The sequence below is a fragment of the Hyperolius riggenbachi genome, chromosome 11, assembly GCF_040937935.1.
Source record: "Hyperolius riggenbachi isolate aHypRig1 chromosome 11, aHypRig1.pri, whole genome shotgun sequence".
Classification (NCBI taxonomy): domain Eukaryota; kingdom Metazoa; phylum Chordata; class Amphibia; order Anura; family Hyperoliidae; genus Hyperolius; species Hyperolius riggenbachi.
Window position 1 is genome coordinate 121322888 of NC_090656.1, and position 16560 is coordinate 121339447.

The following is a 16560-nucleotide window of genomic DNA, read 5'->3' on the forward strand; positions in this document are numbered from 1 at the left end:
TGAGCGATGGGCATCAGCATAAAATGTCTGATGGGCCACGGCATCTTTCAGATTCTGCTGTACCTGAGGCCAAATTTGCTAAATGTGAGAACTCCAATCCTCCAGAGCTGTAAAAGAAGAAGTAGAGGAAGGGAAACAAGTAAATTTGGGATTCTGACCCGTCATTATCCAAAAAAGTGACAGTTTAGTAGAAGTATTGGATAGGTTTTTGAATGCAAATTCAGCAAAAAGGAAAGTACTCCAACCATGTTTCCTGACAGTCTGAAACAAAACATCGTAGGTACTGTTCTAATGACTGGTTAGTTCTCTCTGTCTGCCCATTGGTCTCAGGGTGAAACCCTAAAGAGAAAAGCAGTTTAATATCCAACAGGTCACTAAAAGCATGCCAGAACCGGGAAACAAACTGGACCCCTCTGACACAATATTTTCAGGGATTCCATGTAATCAGAATACATGTATAATAAACAGCCTTGCCAATTCTTGAACTGAAGGCAGTTCGGGAAGTGGCACAAAAATGTGCCATCTTACTGAACCGATCTACAATGACCCAAATCACTTTTTTGCCTCCAGAGGGAGGCAAATCTACCACAAAATCCATAGAGAAGTGTGACCAGGGTCTAGAAGGAACAGGCAGAGGCATAAGATAACCTCGAGGAGCATTCCGAGAAGCTTTGCTTCTCGCACAAGTGGCACATACTGCCACAAAAGCCTTACAATCCTTTCGGAAGGCCACCACACATGCCGGGACAATAGCTCCAATGTCTTAATCTCACCCGGATGACATGCTAGTTTACTATCATGCAATGGCTGAAGGACTTGTAACTGTAACTGTAAGGGGACATAATCTACCCCAGACGGTTTATCACTCAGAGTATCAACTTGATATGACTGTAACAATGCATTAACATCAGGAAATTTATTTGTCTGAAGTGCAGCAATTACTCGGCTAGAAGGTAAGATATTTTCAGGTGTAGTGGTTGAAAGGCAGTCAGTTTCAAAGCTCCTGGATAAAGCATCAGCTTTTACATTCTTAGACCCTGGCTTGTATGTGATTATGAAATTAAAACGTGAGAAAAACAGGGCCCATCGTGCCTGCCTGGGGTTCAATCTCTTAGCTCGCTCTATATATTCCAGGTTCTTATGGTTAGTATAAACGGTAATTGGATGTAATGCTCCCTCCAACCAGTGTCTCCACTCTTCGAAAGCCATTTTTACAGCTAATAATTCCGTTACCTATATCATAATTTCTTTCGGCTGCAGAGAATGTTTTAGAGAGAAATGCACAGGGATGCATGCGCTCAGGTTGACCAGAGAATTGGGACGGGACCGCTCCCACTCCAATCTCGGACGCATCAGCTTCAACTATGAACGGTAAAGTGACATTAGGGTGAATCAGGATGGGAGCTTAACAGAATGCATCCTTTAATTCAGAGAAAACCTCACAAGTTTTAAGAGGCCAATTTGCAGGATCAGCATATTTTCTTGTTAGATCAGTAATCAGAAAAAAATGTTTATGAACTTGCGATAGTAGTTAGCAAAGCCCAAAAATCTCTGAATAGCTTTTAACCCCTTAGGCGGAGGCCACTCAAGTACTGCAGAAAGTTTTTTAGGATCCATAGAGAGGCCTGAGCCAGGAATCATGTAGCCGAGGGATGGTACCTGAGTCACCTCGAATAAACATTTCTCTAATTTCGCAAATAGAGAATTCTCTCTCAATTTTTGTAACACGTATTCACGATGTTCCAGTAATGAGCCAGAATAAACAAGGATGTCATCTAAGTAAAGAACAACAAATTTACCTAAGACATCTCGGAAATCATCATTTACAAAATCCTGGAAGACGGTCGGGGCATTACACAGCCCGAAGGGCATAACAAGGTATTCGTAATGCCCATCTTGGGTATTAAAGGACGTATTCCATTAATCTCGCTGATTAATACGTATTAAATTGTAGGCCCCCCGTAAGTCTAGCTTAGAAAAAATCCTAGCCCCCGAGACTTGAGAAAAGAGGTCATCAGTCAAGGGCAAGGGGTAGCGATTTTTTTACTGTAATTTTGTTAAGACCCTGGTAATCAATACAGGGACGGAGGCCCCCGTCCTTTTTTTCCACAAAAAAAGAAGCCTGCCCCAGCAAGAGATGTAGAGGGTCGGATAAAACCTTTTTCCAAATTTTCCTTAAAATATTCCTTCATGGCCAGTTTCTCGGGACCAGATTGTATAAATGACCTCTGGGGGGGCACAGTACCAGGCAACAATTCTACCAGACAGTCATATGGCCTGTGTGGAGGAAACTTATCTGCAGAATGTGCAGAAAAAATATCAGAAAAAGCAGTATACAGTGATGGGACCTCGTTACATTTTACTTCTAGACTAGAGTAGAAAGTAGTATTTTCTCGAGACAATTCTCCTGACAGTGAAATGACCACGAGGTGAGTTGACCAGAATCCCAATCAATCCCAGGGTTGTGAAGCTGAAGCCAGAGTAACCCTAGAACCAAGGGACTGGAGGGCACTCTTAAAACAAAAAACTGAATTTGTTCAGAATGCTTAAGACCTATCTGCAGTGAGACTTCCGGTGTAGCAGAAATGTTTTTTTTGGCCTGTAAGGGAGTATCATCGATAGCCGTGACAAACATTTTGTTCTGCAAGGACTTAACCCGAATACCAAGCTCAGTGGCAAAAACAGAATCAATGAAGTTCCCTGCAGCTCCGGAATCTACAAAAGCCTGACATTGTAGAGACCTGTTGTCCACGTTATGGTAGCAGGTAACAGGATTTTTTTACTTTTAAGGGGAGAAGACTGACCACCCAAGTGAAGTTCCCTTTCTTCACTTAGGTGCTGGAGTTTTCCAGAAGCCTCTTTGCAGAACAAGTTTGAACAAAATGCCCCCTTTCCCCACAATACATACATAGACTCTCTTTCTTCCTAAGTTTCTCTGCAGGAGAAAGTTTGGAATATCCTAACTGCATAGGTTCTTCTGTTACTACAGAGGAAGCACTAGCCTGTTTAGTGGTGGTGGCCACAGTAGTATAAGTATTTCCCTGTCATCTGTATCTCAAACGTCTGTCGACTCTTATGGCTAAAGATAACGCATTCTTTAAACTTTTTGGTTCCGGAGGACTCACTAACATGTCATTTACGGAATCCGACAGGGCAAATATAAATTGGTCCATAAGTGCTGTACCACCCCAATTTACAGAAACAGACCACCTCCTGAACTCTGCCACATACTCCTCCACAGTATGTCGGCTTTGCTGGAGATCTCAATTTGCGAGTGGCTGTAATGTCAGGGTCTGCGTATATTGTGGCCATGGCCTTGAAAAAGTTAACAGAAGATAATGCCTCAATACCTGGTTTTAGGCCACAAGCCCATGTCTGAGAGTCACCCTGTAACAAAGTTTTAACAAAAGTAATTTTCTGGGATTCAGTCCCAGGCGATCTAGCCCGTACCTCAAAATAAGACATACAAATTTTGAAAGTTGCTAAAATCTGAACGTAGGCCTGAGAACGTTTCTGGTAACGGCATTTTGGGTATGATAAGAGCAATTGGAGCCGACTGCGAATTATTCGCATCGACGGAGACAATCAACTGAGCAACGGAATTGGTTAACTGAGTCAACTGAGTTTGCTGCGTTGCCACCTGCTCAGTGAATTGATTAACGGCTCCTGCTAATGAGACAATCTGCCTTTGCAACTCGTCCATTTTTATTTAGGGCCTTGATAATGTCACGCTGGTGTGTGATGAGATAGCGTAACGTGAGGCAACTGACATACAGATGCGTAATGTACAAATATATATAAACAATAGGTAAGTAAGGTCTGGACCAGTCCGTAGTCAACACAGAATCAGAGATATCCAGGTACAGAGTAATTGGGCTAAATCGTAGTCAATAATCGAGCAGAGCCATATACATAAGTCAGATGTCAGTCGTATTGTAAGGATTAGGCAATAACGTAGTCAGGGACAGGCCGAGTCGGTAACGAGTATCAGATGACAGCGGTACAGAAGGATCAGACTAGAGCGAGGTCAAGAAGCAGGCAAAAGGTTGATACACGGAAATATACATTACGAATAATTACAAAATATAACTACAAGAACAATACTGACTGAATAGACTACAGATATATTGTGCGTCTACACAATATATCAATGTATCTCAGAATGGCTTTCCAGCTAGACCTGAAACCAGTGAACTGATTAGTATCAAGGCCAGTGAATGACTGAAAGCACTGGCCTTATATACAGATCTTAAAGTGAACCTTCAGACTAAAAATCGACTCAGCAGCACTGAAAAGGCCTGTTGTTTCTTTAACAGTTTCACAGCATCAGAACTTTGTTTCTCTTATACAAGCCTTATTTTTAGCTGCACAGAAGAAAACTGCCCAGGCAGTTTTCCCCTTATGCTGTGCAAAGCATGATGGGATTTCTGATTTTGTTTCGTTCTGCTGTTTTGGTGCAATTTTTTTTTTTTTTTACATTTTGAATTTGACATTTGAAGCCTAGTGTGTGCAGCTGGGATTGGTGATCAGGACACAGGACTGTTGGAACTGTGTCTCATGCTCCCTGTCACCTCCTTTCAACCAAAAAGATGGCTGCCCCCATGCCAAAGATGGCAGCCCCCATGAATCCCAAACATTTGCCTGTTCTTTTAAAACAGGGTGGGTAAAAGATTAGATTACCTATCTATTCTAATTAACATAACTAATGTAACTTAATAACAGTATGTTTGTTTAGGCTGAAGTTCCCCTTTAATTCCCCAGAAACCACTCCCATAGCGATGTCACTTCAGTGACATCACTGCTGACCTCAGCTAGATCCTCCTCCTAAGCCTATAAGGCTAATAGGCAGTCGCACACGCGCTTGGTCGCACGCACGCCGGAACTCACCACCGGAGGGGCGCTGGGGATGCCGCCAAAACACGTCGGCTGCGAAGTCCGGCCGCTCGCCCGGATCACACCGGAGATGCCGTGGGACCTGCCGTTGGACGGTAAGAATGTTACAGGGAGCAAATGTAATGGGACAACTAACTTCTTAGTTGTTCTATGTCCAGGTGTGTGTTGTTTCCTCATTATCACAAATACAATGAGCAGATAAAAAGGTCTAAAGTGTGCCATTTGCATTTGGAATCTGTTGCTGTCAACTCTCAAGATGATATCCAAAGAGCTGTCACTATCAGTGACACAAGCCAGTATTAGGCTGAAAAAAATAAAAACAAACCCATCAGAGAGATAGCAAAAACATTAGGTGTGGTCAAAACAACTGTTTGGAACATAATTAACCATTTCAGGACCACAGGCTTACATGCCCCTAGTGACCAGGCCATTTTCACAACACAGGGCTTTGAAGCTTTCTCAGCTTGCTGCACAGCCATACAACTCAGCACACAAATGAATCGAATTACTTTTATTGTCTTTAAAGAGAGACTGAAGCGAGTATAAAACTCGCTTCAGCTCTTATATTCAGCAGGGGCATGTGTGCCACTGCTAAAACGCCGCTATCCCGCGGCTAAGCGGGGGTCCCTTACCCCCCAAATCCCCTCGTCTACTCACGGGGATCTCTTCCTGTTTGAGGCAGGGCTAATGCACGCAGCCCTGCCTCACACGCGTCGATCAGCGCGTATCTCCGCCTCTCCCCCGCCCCTCTGTCTTCCTTTGCTGAGAGGGGCGGGGGAGAGGCGGCAATGCGCCGCTGATAGACGGCGCTGAGAGGAAGGGCTGCAGCCGTTAGCCCTGCCTCAACAGCAGCAAAATCTACGACCAAGTTGGTCGTTGATTTTGCAAGGGGGGATTTGGGGGGTAAGGGACCCCCGTTCAGCCGCGGGATAGCAGCGTTTTAGCAGGGGCATAAGCTCTGAAGCGAGATTTATTCTTGCTTCAGAGTCTCTTTAACAGGACATTCTTTTGGAGGTGTCTGATCACTCCTGCGATCCTTTGTTTTGTTTTTTTTGTTTTATTTAGCCAACACAGTCTATCTTTCCCTCCCTCCCTCCCTCTCCCACCCACCTTCCACGTCCTGAATTGACAAGGACGGCAATCCGTCCTCTTCTCCGCCTCTCATAGGCAGCAGCCTATGAGAGGGCTTAGATTGCCATCCGCTCTGAGGGACAGCCAAGTGTCCCTTGATCAGCGCTGCACTAGATAGCAGCGATGTACCGATGTAAAACAAAGGGGATTTTTTTCCCCTTTCGTTTGCTAACGGCCTGCTATCTGTAGCAGCTAGCAGGCTGATCACAGAGCGGAGCTCCGTGAATAATCACGCATGCTTGTGCGCGTTCCCTGCTAAACTACAGTTCCAAGACTTGGCGTCAATTGGTGTCACGCAGTCCTGGGGCTGCCACCTTGTAAAGGCCGATCAGCGTTAGCTGGTCATAAGGTGGTTAAAAAGAAGGAACGCACCGGTTAGCTCAGCAACACCAAAAGATCCAGAAGTCCATGGAAAACAACTGTAATGGATGACGGAAGAATTCTTACCCTGGTGAAGAAAACACCCTTTACAACAGTTGGCCAGATCAAGAACAGTCTCCAGGAGGTAGGTGTATGTGTGTCAAAGTCAACAATCAAGAGAAGACTTCACCAGAGTGAATACAGAGGGTTCACCACAAGTTGTAAACAATCTGTGAGCCTCAAAAACAGGAAGGCTAGATTAGAGTTTGCCAAACAACATCCAAAAAGGCCTTCACAGTTCTGGAACAACATCCTATGGACAGATGAGACCAAGATTAACTAGTAGCAAGTGATGGGAAGAGAAGAGTATGGAGAAGGAAAGGAACTGCTCATGATCCTAAGCATGCCACCTCATCAGTAAAGAATGATGGTGGAAGTGTCATGGCGTGGCCATGTATGGCTGCCAATAGAAATGGTTCTCTAGTATTTATTTAGGAGCATCTCGCCAGTATCATACAAACTTCAATGCTTTAATTCATAATCTTTTTAAAAAGCAGTTAAGTGTAACGGTTGGGTGTCGCAACTCAGATGTTTGATTATTTGGTGATCTGCAGAATCACCAACAATGCAGCTGCTATACCTGATTATGTGTGATCTGCAGAATCACCAATAATACCAGTATAGTAACACAAAGAGCTGAGTGTGTAGTGTTTGGTGCAACCGTAACTTTAATAGTCTTATGAGACCTCACCAGAGGGGCTGGTGAGGTACTATCGGTACACTGAACGTGTAATAGAGTACTGTAACTTTAATAGTTTGATGAGACCTCACTAGAGGGGCTGGTGAGGTACTACCGGTACACTGACCGTGTAATAGGGTTCAAGCTCCAGCAAGCTGGAGATACAATACTGAAGAGACCGAATCTCCCGAGGAGCGGGTGATTCAGAGTGTACTGCAGCCGAGTGATCACCCGAGGAGCGGGTGATTCAGACTGTACTGCAGCCTAGGAGCTGGAGATACAAACAGTACTGAACTAATGATCGCCTGAGAAGCAGGTGATTCAGACTGTACTGCAGCCTAGGAGCAGAAGACGCAAACAGTACTGCACTAACGAATAACTTCACCAGAGGAGCTGGTGAAGCTAGCACCTCACCAGTGGCGAGGGCCCACTGGTGAGTAGAATGGTCAGACAGGCAAGGATCGGCAACAGAGAGGAAAGTATCAATGCAGAATTGTGAGGCAGAAGAGTAATCAGAAATCAGGCAGAGGTTCAGCAACTATAAGGCCTCTTGCACACTGCACGCGATTCCGATTCCACTTTTTAATCAGTTTTTACATCCGATTCAGATTCCGATTTGCAGTGTGCAGGGAGCAAACTGCAAATCAGAATCTTAATCGGATGTAAAAACTGATTAAAAAGCGGAATCTGAATCGGCATCGCTTGCAGTGTGCAAGAGGCCTAAGGCAGATAGGCGGAGGTACAGAATCAGTAAACGAGATCAGAGTCAGAGTATAGCCAGAGTCATACACAGATAATACAATATAAATAATTCCTAGGCTAGGTGTGAAGTCCTTGGTTTCAACACCTGGGATCTGGTCTAAGGTCTGAGCGCTAACACACGAGGTATTCACGACAGCAGACAGTGCTAGACTGAAGCCCGGAGGCTTAAGAAGCAGAGGAGACTTCACTGGCACGCCCCCCTGCGCACAGCCAATCCTGGGCGCCGTGAGTCTCCTCTGCGATCAGCTGACCAGCAGGTCAGCTGACAGGCTTCCTCCCAGCATAAAGGTCCCGTCTGTGCGCGCGCCCGCGCGAGACGGCGACCTCCTGACACAAACGTTCTGTCCTCGGCGTCCTAGATGCCGGGAGGACGGGTGGCGGCGTGGAGGCAGCTGCGGCGGCGCAGTTGGCCGCAGCTGCCCCATTCGTGACATTAAGCAATCAGACAGTAAAAATTGAAGTTGCACTAATCAAATCCCAAGAACAGTGCTATAACTCCTCCGCACCTCTCATTGACTTGAACCAATAAGCTGCAGCACTGTTCTTGGGATTTGATAAGTACAATTTCAATTTTTACTGCCTGATTGCTTAACTGCTCTTTAGGAAGATTATGAATTAAAGCATTGAAGTTTTTATGATACTGGCGAGATGCTCCTGGAATTTTTACTTCTGAAGTGAATATGATTGAATCTGCTCTTTTTCTGGATGTTGCACCGCTTGGATAAGTTCTTTAGTGATTGGCAGTTTATGGTGTGCGCTCACCTTTGCATTCTCTTGATTAAGTCTCTAGTATATATTGATGATGTGACTGCTAACAAAAGCAGCAGAATGAATTCAGAAGTGTTTCGGGCATCTGCTCATATTCAGCCAAATGCTTCAAAGTTCATTGGAATGGCGCTTCACAGTGCAGATAGACAATGACCCAAACCATACTGCAAAAGCAACAAAAGAAGAGGTTGCTCTAGAAGGGGTTGCAGGAGGGCATTTAGGTAGAAAAGGCGGGGTCGAAGGAGAACGGGGGGGGGGGGGGGGGGGCTTGAAAGCAGTGGGCAGCAGGACAGCTTCCCATACATGCCTGCTCCCCCGTTTCTCAAACTATCTCCGGCTCTGGTATCCTTTACACACAATACAGATTTACTGTCAGATTATTTCCAACAGGTCCGATCTGATTTCCGAACGATTTTCCATAGAAGTAAGCGGAAAACTCATCAGAAATCAGATCTGTTGGAAGTAACCAATCTGACAGTAAATGTGTCAGAAAATTGTATCACGTGTAACTAGCATAACAAAACAATCCAACTTATTTGGTTTGTAAAGTCTCTGCTCTCGTCTTATGTGGTAACACTTGATTTTAAAGAGGAAATCCAGTGAAAATAATGTAATAAAAAAAGTGCTTCATTTTTACAATAAATTATGTATAAATGATTTAGTCAGTATTTGCCCATTGTAAAATCTTTTAAATCCCCGATTCACATTCTGACATCACATGGTGACATTTTTTCTGTTGGCAGGTGAATTAGCTGCTGCATGCTTTTTTGGCAGTTGGAAACAGCTGTAAACAGCTATTTCCCACAATGCAACAAGGTTCACAGACAGGAAACTGCCAGGAGTACCACGGTACTCAGAGCTTCTTGTGGGAGGGGTTTCACCACAATATCAGTCATACAGCACCCCCTGATGGTCTGTTTGTGAAAAGGAATAGATTTCTCATGTAAAAGGGGGTCTCAGCTACTGATTTGGATAAAGTTAAATTCTTGGTCGGAGCTTCTCTTTAAGCCCTATCCAGCAGAGCAGTTAAAATTGATGACAGTCAACGGAAAGAATGAGGAGGAGAGAATCTCTCCTTACTCTCACACAGAACTGAAGCGAGTGCCCATTTTCTAGGCTTGAAGATAGGCAGTTTACCCTGAAACAGCTCTAAGCTACAGTCTATCACCAATATGTAACACACAGATGTATTGACTAAGACTCTAGCCCAGTGTTTCTCAAACCTGTCCTCGTGACTCCCCAACAGTGCATGTTTTGCTGGCAACCTCAGCTATGCACAGGTAAGGTAATTAGTATCTCAGCTAGTTGGGATTCCATGTAGCTGAGACACTAATTACCCCACCTGTGTATAAATGAGGTTGCTTGCATAACATGCATCGTTGGGAAGTCACGAGGACAGGTTTGAGACACACTGCTCTAGCCCTTTCACAGACCATGGCTTCAATTCATCAAGCATTACTGCATTCAGTAGTGCTGAAAGCAGATTATTTTTTGGAGTATTTGGTAAATTGTCAATTCATCAAGGCTGTTACCGCATAGCAAGCTGAAATTACCGAGCAGTGAGGTAAATTACCGACTTGTGCGGTGAACACTGTGGTGATATATTGAGGTGCTATTGATATTAGGGAGTACAGGAACATATCTCTCATTTTTCTGTCTGCTTTATCTCACATGTGTATTCTGCTTTGAAGTGATGGTCATCTGGCTGTACTACATTTGCATCTAAAGGGACTTCAGTGAATAAGCTGGGGTAATCAGACAATGGCAGAATTGAAGTGTGGAAGTCATTGACACTTGAAACATTTACACTTCTGTTGAGGAAGAGCCTCCTGTGTGTTAAACACTATTTCGTTGTGAGGAAATTAAATTATTGGTGGAGGTGCAAACTATATCCTTATCTTTGATCAGCTAGGAAATACTGTCAACATTGGGGTTGTCACCTGTAACGTGGACTAGGGAAGTCTTTTCATGTATGTGCTAAAATACACTTTAACCTAGGAAATAATGTTGAGGAAGCCTTTTGATGTCTGGTAGGATACAATCTTACCTATTGAATTCTTCAACCTTCAAGAAGCTAAAACAGGAACCCTTTGACGTTTGCATATCACAGGAAGATTATGACAAGCGTTCGGTGATGTCACAAACGGGGAAATTGCATTAGTTTATGGGGGCTGGACATTAAATGCCACAGGGGACACTTCAGAGTATAAAAAGGAAGAGCCAGATACCTAGAAAGAATCTTCTCTTGGAGGTAGCGCTTTAGCTAGGGATGATCGCGACTCCTGGTTGAAACGGCGTCCTCCCATCAAACAACGTTTTAACCTAAGCTGGTAACGTTCTTTTTTCCCCCGTTTATTTTTACACAAATATCCGTGTGTGTATTTTTGTACTTTTATCGTTGTAACTTTTTTTTTTTTTTTTTTTAATCTTTTGTATATATTCTGTTCTGCATTGTTCCACGTTTTTTATGGAATATTAAATCGTTATTTAATAAGCTGGACTTCTGCTGTGCTAAACTAACACTCATAGCCTAGAAGAGATTGAAGTGCAACTGTGTATAGTCCATGCCTAATTGTATGCTTGAGCAACACTACCATATGAAATTGTAATTGCATTGTGTGTGGGGGCGTTTGTCATACGTTGGCCTAAAGCGCACAGCTGACCCAACGTACGAAAAACGCCAGTGCGAGTAGCGACAGCAGAGTGGCTAACAGTATCGTTCGGAACGACTGTTAGTGGGTTTTTGCTTCACTACAGTGTAAGATTGCAACTGTGTGTGTGTGTGGGTGCGTGGCGTTCCCTTATTCGGCCTAAGCGCAAAGCTGACCCGAATACGAAAACGCGGAGTGCGCGCTGAGGACTCCACAGCAGAGTGGAAGTGTCTAGCGAACAGCTAGTGGTGGCAGTGAGAGGTGTTCTGAGGGGGCCCAGCCTTGTTTTAGCTCGAATAAGGCTGCTCCCCGCTTGATCTGGTCAAACCCGCAGTCGGGAACCGTATACGCAGGCGTGCCGCAGGCCGGTTCCTGACAAACACCTCAACAAATGTCAATTCATCAAGATTAGAGCATGCAGTAAAGTATCATTTTCGATGATTACCGGCAGCTCCGGTTTGTAATAAACAGTGCGAAGGCTGTGCGGGAGCCCTGACTCACAGAACAGAGAGGGTTTACCTACGATTGACTGAAGCAGAGAGCCATTAGAAACAGCCTCGCATGCTGACAGGATGCAATGCAATGCCTTCTCAGGAGGGTCAAGATTTTCTACATCCCCCCCCCCCCCCCCCAGGCAATGGAGGAGACAGAGGAACAAAAGAAGTTTCCTCTGCAGCCCTTCAGACAGTTCATGTTTGAAGATGGGGAGGAGCTAGTGGGGAAATCACCTAATCACCTAAGCATGGCATGTGTAATGTCTCTTGGAAGTTCATCTAAGCTGTTGCAATTAAATACAATGTAAAGAAAGACTAAAAGACAGATTTAGAGTGAACAGAGGTAGTATAACGTACATTCTAAAGGAATGTTGCGGATGCCTCTTACTATTGTAATGCCCTCACTGCACGGATCATCCTGTAACAAACTCCACACTCTTCTGCTGCTACCACACAGGTTTTTGGAAATTGAAGCCATGGGTTTTGGGTAAATTACTGAATAACATATTTGCCCGCCTTTTTTTTTTTTTTTATTAAACAGCCTTTGATGATTTGAAGCCCATGTGACCAGTATCAAGTCAGTAATTGGATGGACTGAGGGAGTTCTTGTCTCCTATCTATTGCCAGGAGCTTGTACTGGTTTTCATGTATACTAATTGCACTGTGTGTGGAAATATGTTGCAATAAAGGCACACAGAAGATTGTAATTTGAACAGAGTGTGATGGTCTTTCTGGTTCTACAAATGCCCTCACTTGCTGTAGCTTGTAACAGCTGATTTTAGATACCACAACCATCCCCACATAAAAAGAAACCACAACTAGCTCTTTTTCTTTTAAGAATTAAGGCATTTTGTATGTTAATCCAAATATTCCTGTCGCTCCAGCCTTGCCCCTCACAACCAACAACCTCTTTCTTACCCCCCCCCCCAGCCCCCAATAATGCATCCTTTACTTCTTCCACCCACAAGCAGCAGTAAATGAATTATCTTCCAACTCCCTCCAGTACAAACCAGTGACTCTTTTAAATACCACAATAGTCAACAGATGGCAGTGAGGAGGTGGAGAGAGCTGGAGGCTTTCTCCCATGAGGCTTTGCAGTGCCACTGCACTCCTTACAAGGGGCATGGTTTAACCTTGTTTTTAGTCGGCAACCGTGAGGGGGTAAGAAAAAAAACCTTTAAAATGCCAATTACTGTGAAATTTTTATTTTTTAATAATTTTTTTACACCTTTTGACTCTTCTACATCCTGATCGTACAGGCTAAGTAAAAAAAAAATGGAAGATGTCAGATAAACATACATAATAAGAATAACTCCGACTTAAATATACAATTACAGCCCTAGTTCGGCCACTATTTTTTTTTTATATACATCTGATGGTAAATTTGAATATATATGTTCCGGCTGCATGGTAATTTGGGCACAGGGAGAAGCTGAAAGACAGCTCTCACTGTGCTATGTAATCTCAGGGAATATAACATATATATTCCCTTAATGATTACCTCATTTTACCCTTAGCTGCATAATTTTTTGTTGCAATTTGGGCTGCACCGCTTTAGCCCTAATTAACATTGCGGCCTAAATCAGTCGAAACGCACTGCAAAGCGGGCACCAAAATGACTGGACTTGTTCCATACGGCCTCTCAGGGCATATTCACAGTGGGACGCAACGTGTCTGCGTTTAGAGGTAACGCACTACAAGCAGTGAGTTACCACAACGCAACATTTTCAACGCAACGATAATGTGGCACTGTGAACGGCCCATAGTATTATCAGTGCAGTGTGGTAACCTGCATTATATGACTTTAAAACGCAGCTTTGCAACGTGGCACTGTAAATGAAGCCTCAAAGTTCTTATAAAAGCCATGTGTACTGTAAGTATTAAAAACAATGGCTCAGCAGGACTGCCAAGCCATCTGCATTTTTTTAAAAAGGGAAATAAATATGTCAGTTTTATTTCCCTCTCAGTTCAGGTGTACTTTAAATGAATATATTGCTGGTTTTGTGCTTGTTTGTTATTGCCTGTTTTTCCTGTAAATGTTGCTGTAAAAATAAATATGGCTTCATCTCCTGTTTTAGCATGATAAAAGATAACAGATACTGCACACCTCCCAACATTTGAAAATGAGAAAGGGACACGCTAGGAGGGACACTCTGAGCAGCTTAGTTAGTGAGAGGCGCAAAAGGTGGATGTGGCTAATAGACAATGGATGAAATATACACAGAATATACTATATATTTACAGAACAAAACATTTAACACTGGAATGCTGGGACACACTGAGGTGGGAACACCGGAATGTTGGGACACGTTGAGGGGACACTGGAATGGTGGACAACACTGAGTAGAACAATTCAATGGTGGGATCCACTAGGGGGGGGGGGGGACACTGGTATCCTGGGAAACACTATGAGGGTACGCACTGGTATGCTGGGACACACTGAGGGGGACACTAGAACGCTGGGACAGGTTAAAAGGAACACTGCAATGTTTGAACACACTGTAAGAGGGGGCACTAGATTGCTGGGACTCACTGAGGGGGGACACTGCAATGCTGGGATACACTGAGGAAGGACACTGGCACAGTGGGACACACTGTGGGGGAACGCTGGAAAGGACACACACAGGGGGAGTCACTGGAATGCCAAGACACACTATGAGAGGGGACTCTGGAATGCTGGAACACAATAAGGGGGCATTGGTATGCTAGAAAACACTGGGGGGGGGGGGGGGGAGAGGGGGCACTGGAATGCTGGAACACACTATGAGGGTGCATACTGGAATACTGGGACGCTGGAATGGTAGGACACACTGAGGGGGAACACTGGAATGCTGGGATACACTATGAGGATGCGCACTAGAATGCTGGAATGGTAGGACACACTGAGGGGGAACACTGGAATGCTGGGATACACTATGAGGGGGAACACTGGAATGCTGGGATACACTATGAGGGGAAACACAAGAATGTTAGGACACACTATGCAGGGTGACACTTGAATGTTGGGCACACAAAGGAGGGACATGCTGGGACACACTATGAGGTTGGACACTGGAGTGCTGGGACACATTAAGGGTCCTTTTCCACTGCAAAACCAAAACGTTTTTGACCAATTTTGCTGTGCGTTTTTTACGCGTTTGCCTTTTTCTGATTGGCAAGTGTTGTCTTGATTTTTGAAAATAGATACTAGTTGTTAAATCAATAAAAAACACAAACAAATTTCGGTACTTATCCGTTAGCCGGGCGCATCCGGCAGGTGGCGCTGTTGATGTTAATTCCAATCATAATTACTTCACGTCAACCTGTGAATGTAAACCGCCGGATGCGCCCGGCTTAAACAGATCAAGCCGCCGGCTTGCTTCGTGTCTCGCTCTTCTCCCCCTCTTGCCCTCTCTCCTATAGAACACTGGGGAGGGGACATGCGTGTCCCCCCAGAGTCATTCGTCGCAATGCCGCGACTAACGACTCTGGGGGGACACGCATGTCCCCTCCCCAAGGCTCATACGAGAGAGGGCAAGAGGGGGAGGAGAGCGAGACAATCACGAAGCAAGCCGGCGGCTTGATCTGTTTAAGCCGGGCGCATCCGGCGGTTTACATTCACAGGTTGACGTGAAGTAATCCTATGATTGGAATTAGCATCAACAGCGCCACCTGCCGGATGCGCCCGGCTAACGGATAAGTACCCAAATTTCTATGCTTTTTTCATGCGATCCTTTAGTTTACATTGAACCGCAAAACGCGTCATAATCACACAGACATGCGTTTGCGTTTTTTTTTTAAATCGGAACGCAGCCGTGGAAAAGGCCACACAAGATTCTTATTTTAAACAGGTTGCACACAAGCAAATGCATGTGTGCGCAACTAGTGGGAAAGGGTCCTGAGGCAGACTGGAGTGTTGACACTGGAGTGCTGGGAAAAGCTGACATACTGGGACATACTAAGGGGAGCACAAGAATGCTGGGGTAAACTAAGCGGGAAACTATAATGATGGGACACACTGAGGGAAAATACTGGGGCACAGGAAAGCAAGAACACACTGAAGGGGGTACACTGAAATACTGAGACACACTGAGGAGGGACACTGGAATGCCAGGACACACTAAGGGGAATGGGGGGGGTTGATATGGGAGACCGTAATGCGGGAACACAATAAGGGCGCTACACTGGAATGCTGGGGCAGAGTATGGGGGAAAGGGGGGGGGGGACTGGAATGCTGGGACAGAGTATGGGGGAAGGGGGGGACTGGAATGCTGGGTCAGAGTATGGGAGGGGGGGGGGGGGGGCACTGAACTGCATGGACACACTGGGGGGTGGGGGTACTGATGAATCACAATAAGGGGAACAATGTTATGTGGGGATGGGGGTTGAGGAATGCTGGGACACAATGAGGTGAACAAAGTTATGTGTGGGGGGAGGGGTTGGGGGCAGTGGAGTGCTGGAACACAGTGGGAGGAGGGGGGCACTGAAATCCAAGAACACACTATGTGGGAGACATGGAAACACTGTGACACCCTATTATGTAGCCAAAGATCATTCACAAACTGTCAGGCAATATGCCTCATCACACACACTGACACTCTATTAGGACTCACCCCCACCAGCTGCCATTACACACAGCTTGTTCTCTCCTCTCTTCCTCCTCCCAGAGCCCAGCACACACGTATGCAGAGGGGCGGGGCTAGCTGCTCCACCGAAGTGTGGAGGGAAGAGGCAGCTAGCACTGTGACAGAAGCTGCTATGGGCGGGAAGTCGGGAGGGGCAT

The 16560-nt window shown here is 45.1% G+C and overlaps 1 protein-coding gene across 1 annotated transcript in view; it reads right to left on the reverse strand.

The window, feature by feature from the left end:
- Positions 1-16444, reverse strand: part of LOC137537870 (mucin-2-like) — a 327684-nt gene extending 311240 nt beyond the window's left edge. Inside the window, exon 1 of the mRNA XM_068259818.1 lies at positions 16391-16444. Coding sequence (XP_068115919.1) covers positions 16391-16406 — 16 coding nt within the window. The 5' untranslated portion in view covers positions 16407-16444. The remainder of the gene's footprint in view (positions 1-16390) is intronic.
- Positions 16445-16560: the final 116 nt, after the last annotated feature.